Source organism: Camelus dromedarius, chromosome 9 (genome assembly GCF_036321535.1).
Source record: "Camelus dromedarius isolate mCamDro1 chromosome 9, mCamDro1.pat, whole genome shotgun sequence".
NCBI classification, from domain to species: Eukaryota; Metazoa; Chordata; class Mammalia; order Artiodactyla; family Camelidae; genus Camelus; species Camelus dromedarius.
Window position 1 is genome coordinate 32,823,402 of NC_087444.1, and position 11,852 is coordinate 32,835,253.

Genomic DNA, 11,852 nt, shown 5'->3' on the forward strand with positions numbered 1-11,852 from the left:
TCCATGAAATAATCCAGAGTTGGCAGTTTTTCTCCACGTTTGATTTGTGGACACAGGAGGCTCCCACCTCATTGTTTTGCAATCCCCTAAGGCCTCCATATCATTGGCTGGAGCTGGTAGAAGGGGACAGAGAACCTGGAGGGGACCCCTACTCCATTAGCCTTGGCCCAGAAATGAGACATGTGCTTCACTCGTAACCCATCGGCAAGAAAAAGGTACCCAACAGGATCTCGATGCAGAGGATGGTACACTTGGTCCCTGGCTTTGTGCCTCCTCTGGGTAACTTCAAACTACAGACTTTAGCAGGCAGCTGGCTGTCTAAGCCATGCCAACACCAAGCAATGAGGAGGCAGGATGGAAGATTAGAAAGCAGATCTGTACACCTTGATTCCGGGAGCTGGGGCTGTGTTGGCCTGGCGAAGGCCAGACAAAATATTATACCCTCAAACAGGAGGTCATTGCCCTGAAACAGAGACAGGCAGATTTTGACTCTTACCAAATGCCAGAATTAGGATCAGGACTTTGAAAGACTCAGACAAAGCGAGGTTTCATCAAGTAGGAAGCTAAAAGGTGAGCTCTCCCTGAGATATGGTTAGGCCAGCTCAAGGAGTCTTCACCTGCGTCAAGAGGTGATTGTATCAGTCTACCAACACCTGATACAATCTTACAGTTCATACATGTACATATTTTGCTTATCAAACTTTCTTAAGATTTCAAGAATTCCCTGGCCCCCCAAAAAGTTATAAACAAAACTAAGTCTGGTCTAAAATTCCTTCCCCACCCTGGAATTTGCTGAATGGAGGCATAAGCAATCCATCACAATGAGTTTGTTACTGGAAATAAATGACCATCTATCCCAGCCATTTCAGGTTTTGCTTTTCTATTTTATTAATTACAAAATCCAGAAGTCAGTAGTAGAAAAATAACAAAGGAAAAATTCCTAAGCCATATAATAAAAACCTGGGAGGGCAGGCTAGGTGTGGGCTGGGTGGGAAGGGGAGGACAGATGACTGGCCAGGGAGAAGGTAGAGGCGTGGGAGGTACTGAAGTTACCCAGAGCCCTGGGGTCAACCTCTCAGCCCACTGGCCTTCTCTGGGTCTTCATTGTGGACCATGGCTCACAACCTTCAATACAAGAGCTGGTAAACTGTGGCACTGTTCTTAGAGCCGGTGACCAGATACTGGTTGTCAGAAGACACATCACAACACAGGATGTCTGTAGACTCCTCTGCCTGGAAGGAAAGAGGCCACAAGAGGGACGACATGCAGGGGCCAGGCTTGGGCCAGGGATTCACACTTCAGGTGAGGCTGTTTCAAGGCTCCCTATAGTCATGAGGCTCGGCTGGACCCCTGGCCAGGTTCAGGGCTCTAGGTGGAGCCCAGGGGTTCACAGGACCTTGAGTCCTCCTTCCCCTCCGACATATCCACTGGCCCTGGATGCTATTTCAGAGGTAGTTTCTAGCACTATCTCTGGGGCCCCACCAAATGGGGACCAGGGCTGTGAGCCCCAAGTGCCTGGGTTGGTGCAGCCCTCCATCCAGTACCTGAAACAACCTCTGCAGAGAAGGTGCAGCAAGGCAGTGGATCGACTCGTCCTGGGTGGTCACAAAATAGCTTCCTGGTGAAGGGAAGACAAATGGAGGGATCAGAGACCCACCTGCATTCTAGTCCCAGCTCGGCTCCCAACCAGACTAGGGCAAGCGTCACTCTTTCTCTGCCTCAGGTTCCCCATCTCTAAAACTCAGAGACATGGCCCAAACCACTCCTTCATCTGCCCACACCCTCCTGCCAGGCCCGGGATCACGTTAAGGGTCACTAAACAGGGCAATCATATGGGGCTTCAGGCCTCTTCTGTCTCCTGTGTGTTTGGGCTGTGGTTCCATGTAGGAAGCTACTGTTATCGGCAGAGCCAGAAACAGAGAGGGAGGGCAGCAGAGAAAGAAGGGAGGGAGGGAGCCAGGCTGGCAGGGGGTAAACAGCGGGACCGGGAGGAGGCTGATGTGGGGCATGTGGGGCGAGGGCAGAGGGAAGGTGGGCCCCTGGCCACTGCTGGGGCCTGAGAAGAGGGAGTTAAGAGTCTGAAATAAGACTCTCCAGGTGAGTAGATACCTTGCAGGGGGACAGGACACCCAGAGGTGTCGCCTGCCTGCTCACTCACCACAGGAGGCAAACTTGAGATTGTGGTGGTGGATGTATTTGTGTAACACAGCTTTAAACTTCTCCTTCCGGTGCGTGTGCAGGATTATGATGTCACTCATTCGCAAGCCCACTAACAACCACTCCTCACTGGGGTCATGTGTGATGCTGAGGATCTGTTTGGAAGGAGGTCTGCAGTCAGCACTCAAGGTGCCAGTGCCAGCGCTTGTCCCACCTCTTCCAAGACGGACCCCGCTCCCGCGGGCACCCACAACTCCCGGTCCCCGGGGCCGCACGCAGCCCGGCGGGGGCCATCCAGGCACCTCATGCTGTAAATCATGTTGCTGCAGCCGCTGGTAGCTCCTCAGGTCCCAGGAATACAGGCTGGTGTCTTCACCTCCCGTCCAGAACTTATTGCCCGTGATGTCCACACATCGGGACCCATAGATGGGGACTTCATGCTTCCTGGAGGGAAAACTCAGAAGTTCGTGCGTTGGCTGGACCCCCATAAGTTGGGGGCCCAGGAAGCTCCTAGATACGTGGCTCAGATACGTTCTCCACGTTGACTCACCTAGTCCTACTGCTCAGAGGTGAGGTCGGGAAGGGGACACACACTTTGCCAAAGCCTCAGCGTCAAGCCCTCCCCCATCGTACCTGATCAAGATTTGGTTCTGCAAATCCCAGATCTCAACAAATCCTTTGAAACAAGCCAAGCAGATCTGGGCATTGGAGGAGATGGCCAGGGAATAGCACATGGGGCCCGTGGAGGCCAGCTGTGCCCTGATGCGAGGGGTGGGTGCTAGGTCCCACAGAGTCAGGGTCTGGGACAGACCCCCCGTGATCAACCTCTGCTCATCTGGGAACAGCTTGCAGGTGAGGACACAGTTCTGATGGTCCTGTAGGAACAGTTTACATTCTCATATCACCTTCTGGAAGCACGGGCTCTGAGTGTCAGGACAGAGGTCATGTCTGGGCTCCCCCAGTCTTCCTGATGACCCCTCACCTGGAGGTTGAGCTGGGCCTGGGGGGCCTGGTCCCAGGCGTGCAGGGCACTCTCATTCCACACTCTGATGTAGCCATGGCCGCACGTGTACACATGGTGAGTAGAGCCGCTGACGGCCACAGCATAGACTTTCTTTCCGTGGCGGAGTTTGCCAACCTTCCAGGACCCACGTGGAGTCCTCTGCCTGACCACTGCTTCGTCTGGAACGGGAGGCTGGGTGGCCAGGAGAGGGTCATAGCTTTGACCTGCCTTTACCCACAGCGGGGACAGCCTGCCCTGCCCTCTGACACAATTCCTAAGCCTTCATCCGACAGCTCCTCTCTGACCCCAGGCAGAGAACTTGTCCTCATCTGGAGTCCCCATACCATTGACCCCCTCTGCACGAGCCCAGGTTTCCCTCCTTGGTAACAGGCCACATTCTGAGATAATTCTGAGCACCAGCCATGAGAGGAGGGCCCAGCTCAGAGTCCCCTAGGATGGAACTATGGAAGTGACATTGTGAGCTGAAGCCCCACACTTGGTGATGGGAGAAGGGCAGCCCAGGTCAAAAGAAGCAGGGAGTCTCGTGCACCCACCACCTGTGGGAGAGAGAGTGGGGATGTGGACACACCGCACGCCCTCATCTTCTTCCTACTAGCTTCTTGCTTGGTGGGTAACAAGAAGGGAAAGATGTCAAATTTAAAAAAAAAAAAAAAAAAAGACTTACAATTGCTCTGAGCAATGACCGGACTTCTTCACTGGGAGGAGGTGAAGAACAAAGCTGAGCTGCAGGGAGAGACCAGCAGAGAGGGTGTCTGGCAGCAGCAGCATCACAGGATCCAGGGAGAAGGCTGCCCTCCTGACCCAAGATCTCATTCCTGGTCCCCCATCCGAGGCCCAGCCTTGGGTTACACCAAGCCTGCCCACATCATCCCAGCTGGGACTTACCAAACCCGAGTCCTGGTGGGGAGCTGTGACACATGGAGGAGACAGGGAGGAGACACGGCATGAGATGGAGAGCTCCTGCTGGGATTCCTTGCCCCAGGCCATTCCCAACCCCCCTCCAAGTCTTGTTCAGGTGAGACCTACCTGGGGCCAGGCTCTGCTTCTTCTGATTCCACCTTAGAGAACCAAGGGACCTGCAGCTCAGATCTGTAAAGGGCCTGGGGGACCCACTGCTGTGGACTCACACAGCTCACCTCCTGAAAAACTGGCCCACATTGTGCCAGGGAGCCAGGGAGCTGCTGCAGGGGACCACACGCCTCATCCAGCTGAGATTGTGTGTGATGTTCATGCTGAGAGGAAATGCCAGGGCTTTCTGGCACACTCCCCCTCTCCTCCGGGTCATCATAAATTGTGAGTATACTGAACGAGGCCTCTTCCTTCTCTTCACTCATGTCCGTCGACTGGCAAAGTGCCTGAGCCACCTGGTTCTAGGGCTTGAGATCACACTCACCCCCTGGGTTCCCAATATGTCCCGATCCCTGTAGCAAGAGAGGGAACAGGTGCCAACGTGCAGATGCGCTGTTCAAGTCTATTGAGAAGGCTCAGAGAACACCCCTCTTGCGGAGAGGATTCAAAAGTGGTGACCGACTAACTTCTGATACTACATGTTGGCAGTGATGGTATTAAGGGTGAAATTCCACACAGGCATCTTGAGATGTTAGGACCAGGTGTTATGTTTTTCATTCTAGACATGCGGACTGCATTTCCTGTCCTCTAAAATCAAACTCACCCTTTCATCTGACTGGATACTTTTCAAACGAGGGCTCATCCCCCGTGTGAATGAAACGTGAGGCCACAGGAAACTCCACACACATCTCAGGGTCTCTCTCCCCCTGGAGGGGACAGTGTGGGAAAACTCAATGGTCATGCAAAAAAGACATTCCATTTGGATGGGGCAAGGCTGCAGAATGATGAAGAGATTGGCTGGTGGGGATTTCATCTTTCCTATCTTCAGGGATAATTCTGAGAACTGTATGGAATCACATGTGCAGAATACTCCAAGTCAGATAAGGACAGTGACAAACACTCAATGCATGGCAGACTGTGTTTATCTGTGGACTATGGCAGGGACCAGAGTTTTGAGGATTTAGGGCAGACCCAAATGTCTTCCTTCAGGAAGCTTCCATCACAGGCTGCCCAATAGCTAGCCCCAGGATCCCTGGGGAGACCCACTGTGTCATTGGCAAGACATATCAGAAGCCTCAGGGACAAGAGGGCAGATAGCGCTGGGGAGGGGACCTTCCAACTGGAACCAAGACCTTGACGACCAGGCTCAATCCTTGGCTCTCACACACCCCTCTCCACGAATGCTCAGCAGTCACCCTGGGGCCCCCAGGCTGCCTGCCCTTGGGAAGATGTGGGGACAGCATATGGCCAGACTCCACTACTTTTTTGACACTTGTAGGTCTCATGGTGTCTGTGGTCCTGAACTTTACCTAGCTTGTCCTATGTCATCTGCAAAGTTGTGTGGGCTGCGTTTTACAGGTTTTAATAACTGAAGCTCAGACTGAGTGAGAAAGCAGCTAGAAAGCACTGAGAAGAGGTTCAAATCCTGCCCTGCCTGGCTCTTAACAGCCTCCTTTCCTACCTCCCCATCAGAGGAAGGGAGGCAACATCCACTGCAGTTACAAATGCAGCCAGTGACCCTTTGAGCCAGCACTCTCACTTTTAGGACTTTATCCTAAAGGTGCCCCTGAATGTAAGGCATATTATCTCTGTCTAAACTGAAGCATCACAGCTTTGCTTGGTAGCAGATGACTGGACAAACCCAAAATCCATAGGAAGGGACCCATGAAATAAGTCGGTGTATGCACGAAGTGCAATTCGATGCAACTGTTAAAAATAACAAGAACACCAATGCCTGGAAGTGAGAAATTCCAAGGTAAGTTAATGGGGGAGGGTGGATTCAATGCGCATAACGCACAGCTGTGATGTAAAAGAAGGACGGAAATCAGAACCTACCTTTGCGTATGTTTGTATGCACATAGGAAATTAGGAAGGGCGTTGCCTTTGGGAATAGAAACTGACAAAGAGTAAAGAAGAATAGAAGGGAGATTCGTCACTGCGGAACTTGGGAGAATTCTTGCATATTTGTGGCTATTTGAACCTAAATTAAAAATTGTTGGACGATGAGCTTTTTTCTCAGCCAAGTCCTTTTTCTCTCATCTTCCCCCCAAATGACGATTTGGGCTCCTTGTGGTTCTTACTTATTTGTTTAAATAATTTAACAAATTTGCCCGGACGTGAATCAGGCCCCTTTACCTGGGCCGGCTCGGCCCTGGGGAGGGTGAAAGTGCACACATTCCTGGCCCAGCCTGAAGAGGGTGGACAAGATGGATGGGGAGCTGCCCAGGCCCGCGCTGGGTGAGGCTGAAAGGCAGGGAGGCCATTTAACCACGATTTCATGGATGCAGAGAATTTCATCCTAAGAATAAGACAAGGCTTCTAGAAAGTGTACCAGGAAGACTCAATATCCCCCTCCTTTCTACCCCCAGAGCTGGAATACAGGCAACTCTCTTTCTCAAGCTTCAACACAAAATACCTGCGCCGGGTCCACCCTGCCAGCAAGGCGAGCACTGATCGTTCCCCCGTGGCGTGAAACTCACCTCTGACGGCAGAATGTCCAACTCTGGAGATGGGAGGAGCTGCCCCTCAGCTAGTGCCGGGAACCCCTTCCTCCAGCCCCATCCCTCCCACACCCAGACCCCTTCTCCTGCAGCACTGCGGGTTTTATACTAATTGGTAATCAAGCTCAGGGGCAGGACCCGGTCAGGTATAGGGCCGGGACTGGCTCATCAGTTACCGGGCGTGGCCTCAACCACCACCTACCACAGGGCCACCCACTGGGCTATCACTTCCCGTAAGACTGGAATCCACGGATGAGGGGGTAGACAGGGATCTGCCAGGGAAATTCACAGTGGGAGGTGAGGTGGAGTGAGCAACTTTTCAGGGGATGAGTCTTTGGGTTGGGTTCAGGTGGCCCCACAAGAGCCGGTGTTTGAGCAAAGGTGGAAACTTAGGTTGAGCTATACCCAAGAGCCCTTTCAAATTCCCTTCTCCAGGTGAGTCCTGGCTCCAGAAGGCTGGCTCTGGGATCCTTCATCTCTCACTGGTGTCTCTGTAAGTGACGGCCAGGGGAAACTTCTTTTCTGCGGGAGCTTCGTCCAGGGGTCCTGACATTGGAGCCCTCAGATTCCCCTGGAGGGCTTGTTAAAACAGAGCACCGGGCCCACCCCCAGGAGATCCTGATTCTGTGGGCCTGGGGTGGGGTCTTTGTATCTCTAGCAAGATTCTGGGTGGGGGTATCACTGCTGCTGCTGGTCTGGGGACCCCAGCTGAGAAGCACTGCCCAACCCCTCTGCCTGGTGGTCCCTTTCTGGCAGGAGGGGAAGGGGTGGTGAGGCTGGATCCTCTTCTGCTCTACTCACCAGATTCACCTCCTGCCACTGGCCCACCCCCTTAATGAACATACTCTCTCTTCTAGGCTGGCTTCCTTCTCACTCATTGGCTTCCTTCTTTTGAAGCAGATGTCCTAAAATGGCTGATACTTAGAAATCTTTGATCACCCCTGACCTCCAATCTCCAATGCTCTCGGTCTCACCCTTTCTCTCTTCCCCCTCAGGTACACAGCCCTTATCGCCAAAACTGTTATGACTGCCTATGGTGTTCCAAATAATGCCTGGTATTTAAGACCCGTCCCCATCCAGGCCCAGTCTGTTCTCACTTTTCCCATGATTGTACCCTAACCTGACATCCAGTGTACTTGGCTGTACATTTCCACCTTCATGCTTCACTCATGCTGTTCCCTCATCCAGGAATGCTGTTCCCTGCCCACTTATGTATCAAATATGTGCTCCCATATACTCTGAGCACCGTACCAGGGCCTGTGCACAGTGCCAGAGACCAGAGATCGGCCTTAGACCCGGCCCAAGTCCTCAGGGAGCTTCAATTTGAGACGGGGCATGGTCTTCATAGACACATAACTCCCCATCTGACACTCGATCCATTTTTGAAAATTATCTCATTTTTTATTCTCACAGGAAATTCAACAGTGAGGGACACCAGTATGGATTTGATCCTCAATCTGGAAATCTGAGAATTAATTCAGGGAGTCAGAACCTTGGAGAGACTTGTCTAAGATCTCACTAAAGAGGTGGAAGAGCAAGGATCCAGGCCTATATGTTTGTGGGAGAGGCGTACTGATTCATAGGAGCTCTTGCTCTATGTGTTGAACACAAACCCTTCTACCAATGTTTATTTATTTATTTTTAGAGAAGGTACTGGGGATTGAAACCAGGACCTCCTGCATGCTAAGCATTTGCTCTACCACTTGAGCTATACCCTCCCCTTCTAGCTCTCTTAATGGTGTCTTCAGATGAACAGAAGTTCTCGATTTTTAATTCAATCTAGTTCATCTTTTAAGGTTCATTCTTGTAGAATCTTATTTAGGAAATATTTGCTGCCCCCAGTATCATGATGACATGTTCCTCTGTTTTCTTCTAGAAGCTTCTCTACTTTACCTTTCACATCTGGATCTATGAAACTAGGAACTTGGCACTACCTAGAAAGGATTGCAGGGAATACAAAGGGTGCAGGAATAGAAGCCTGGACCCCTCTCAATGGAAGGCAGTGGGGGCAGGGATGAGGAGCCCAGCCATTCCATCAAACTGCCCTGATTGGAAGCCCAGGTGTGCCACTTCCAAGCAGCAGGAGCTTTGACAGGTTGCCTGCCTGTGCCTCAGTTTTCTCATCTGTAAAATGGAGATGATGAAATGACATTCCTCCTAAAGCTATGGTCAGACCTGGGAGTTAACAGGGCTTTGATTATGCCAGGCTTAAAATAAATGCTCATTTAGGGTTAGCAATTCTTAGGGGACTGAGGAAGGGGAAAGAAAAAGAGTGGTGAGAGAGGCCAGTGGGAGGACCCCAGTGGTCAGCGAGGCAGCCCATGGAGGAAAGGGTTTCTAGAAGGGGCATAAGTTCTGGATCATAATCCAGAGCATTGGTGGGCTCTGGACAAGCATTTGCTGCACTATCACAGCCCACTTTCATAGCTGACCCAGAGGGGTGGTTTCCACTGAAGGAAACTAAAGCTCAGAGAGTTTAAGTAACGTGCTCAAGATCACACAGCAAGGAAGAATTGGAATTAGGGTTTGAGGCTGGGTTCACACAACCCCACACAGCCCTCCACCAGGCTGCAGGAGACAGAGGAAGACGACAGGAATGGGGGGCCACTTGGCTATAGCAGCCTGGACGGGTGGTTTCTGGGCACTCTTGGGCCAGACGCTAGACTGTTAAGCATCAAATTGTCAGCCACTGATAAGAATGGAAGGGGGGGTGCAGAATTCTCAACTGAGACATCTGGACAAAAGGAAAAATGGGGCAGCCTGAGGGGTACAGAGTAAAAGAGAACAGTGGTTCTCAAACTCTGAGGCAAGTTCAAGTAACCTGGGTACTTTTAAAATACCGATGCTCAGGTATCTGGGTCCTCCACCCCTTTTCTATTTAATTACTAGGGATGCAGCCTGGGCATCAGATTTTTTCAGACCTCCCCCTATGATTCCAATTCCAAAGCTAAGGTTGGGAACCTTGGGAGCAGAGGGTTCTGTAAAGAAGGAAACATGGCAAAGAGGAGAGGAAGCTGGTGGGAGATACTGAAGAGGCTGGGGGTGGAGGGACAGAACTGATGAAGACTCCTGGGGTTCTGGGAGTGGTTGAGGGGCAGGACACAGAAGGAGTTTAGGTTAAGATGGAAAGGGGAAATGAACACAAAAAAGAATGGAAAACCCAGCTGAGGAAAAACAATACGGTCTCATTGTCCCTCAATCCCATCTGTGGATGGAGGCACCAGCTTGAGCCCAAGCTGTGCCCTGGCTGAGGGTCAGCTGCACATCACCAACTGGTGGGACTAAAAATGTCTGAACTGGGGTGGAGGTGCTTCTGGGTAGAGGAATCAAATGGGGCCCTGCTGGCAATCAGACACATCTGCACATCCACCCACATGCCCATCACCTTTCCCACCAAGTGACCAGACACTCTGCAGTGTTTTATTGAGGTCTCGGCTATGCTGGGCTCTAAGGATTCAAAGCTGAGCCTACAGACCTGACCTTGACCCTTATGGGTTTCAGTCTTTGAAACTGACAGTTGAGCTGGCAATTATAAATCAGAAGGGTAAAGTGACTTGATGGGAGGGGGAGGGTGTGACAGGGGAGCACAGAGAAGGGGCACAGAACCCCAGTGTGAAAGGGTGTGAGATGTCAAGGATGGGAGAGGTTAGTGGCAGGAGTGGGGTGGAGGAGAGCATAGGCGAATGTTCTAGGCAGAGAAGAGCAGGTGCACAGGTTGGAAGGAGAAGGGTCTTTTAACAATTGGGAGAATTTTCTAGAGGACAAAGCATAGATGGTGTGTGTTTGGGGAGCAGAGAGGGAAGGGATATGTGCTCTGTTCTAGAGAGAGTGGGAGGTACTGAGGGGTTCTGAGCTGGGGGAGACATGATCAGAATTGAGTTTGGGAAGGACTCAGCCTACTCAGTAGATAAACTGGAGGAAGGGGCAATATTGGATTCTGGGAAACCAGCTAAAAGAGAAGATGTTCAACATCACTAGTCGTAAGGGAAATATAAACTCAAATCACAATGAAGTACCACTTCCCACCCACTGGGATGGTTATAACAGCAACAACAACAAAACTACAGAAAATAATCAGTGTTGGTGAGGATGTGGAGAAACTGGAACCCTTGGACATGGCTGACAGGAATGTAAAATGGTGCAGCCACTGTGGAAAACAGTTTGGCGGACCCTCAAAAAATTACACATCAAATTATCCTATTACCCAGCAATTCCACTTCTAGGTAGATCCCTAAAAGAATTGAAAACAGAGACACAACAGATTTTTGTACGCTAGTGTTCATAGCAGCATTATTCACAAAAGCCAACAGGTGCAAACAACCCAAGTGTTCATCAAACCATGGATAGATAAACACAATGTGGTATAGCTATACAAAGAAGTGTTAGCCACCAAGAAAAAGACAAGAAGTATGGATACATGCTACAACATGGATGATCCTTGAAAAGATTACACTAAGTGAAAAAAGCCAGACGCAACGACTCCACTTACATGAAACACCCAGCCAGAATAGGCAAATCCATAGAGACAGAAAGCAGGTTACTGGTTTCCAGGGGCTAGAAGTTGGAGGTTTGGTGAGTAACTACTTAATGGGCATGGGGTTCCTTTTGGGGTGATGAAAAGTTCTGAAACTAGATAGTAGTGATGAATGCCAACACTGTTGTGCCACTGGACTGGACACTAAAGGAGTTAAAATGGTAAATTTTATGTTATGTTAATTCATGCTACCACAATTAAAAAACAAACAAAAACAGACCTTGTATCAATGAGTTAGAGGCCTTGTAAGTCCCAATAGCATTTTTCCTTCTTCCTCTTCATCCACCAAACCCCAGGGAGTTAAGCTGATGGTTTTCTTACCTTTGCTCCCCTTAAAGAGCCAGCCAACTGCAGGTGCCCCTGCCCAAAGACCCTGGCCAGCTATAGTCAAATGGGGCAGGGGTGGGGAACCCTAGCATCTGGAGGGCGAACACTGAGGCCAGAGGTTGGATCATCAGAGCCAGACCTTAAAACATCAGCCCCCAGATCTTTCTTTGGGGGGCTGGAGCGCCCTCTGGTGAGCAATCGGAGAGCAACCCAATTCTAATGTCAGCTCTGAGACTTTCGC

The 11,852-nt window shown here is 50.8% G+C and overlaps 1 protein-coding gene across 1 annotated transcript; it reads right to left on the minus strand.

Moving 5' to 3' along the window:
- Positions 1 to 1,127: 1,127 nt before the first annotated feature.
- Positions 1,128 to 4,550, minus strand: TLE7 (TLE family member 7). Its single transcript, XM_064489992.1, has 8 exons — positions 4,338 to 4,550; positions 3,846 to 3,904; positions 3,140 to 3,352; positions 2,791 to 3,032; positions 2,460 to 2,601; positions 2,159 to 2,312; positions 1,545 to 1,618; positions 1,128 to 1,232 (listed from the first exon to the last, which is right to left on the minus strand). The coding sequence occupies exons 1-8, from the start codon at positions 4,513 to 4,515 to the stop codon at positions 1,128 to 1,130; spliced, it is 1,167 nt and encodes a 388-aa protein (XP_064346062.1). The 5' UTR covers positions 4,516 to 4,550.
- Between the last annotated feature and the right edge of the window lie 7,302 nt (positions 4,551 to 11,852).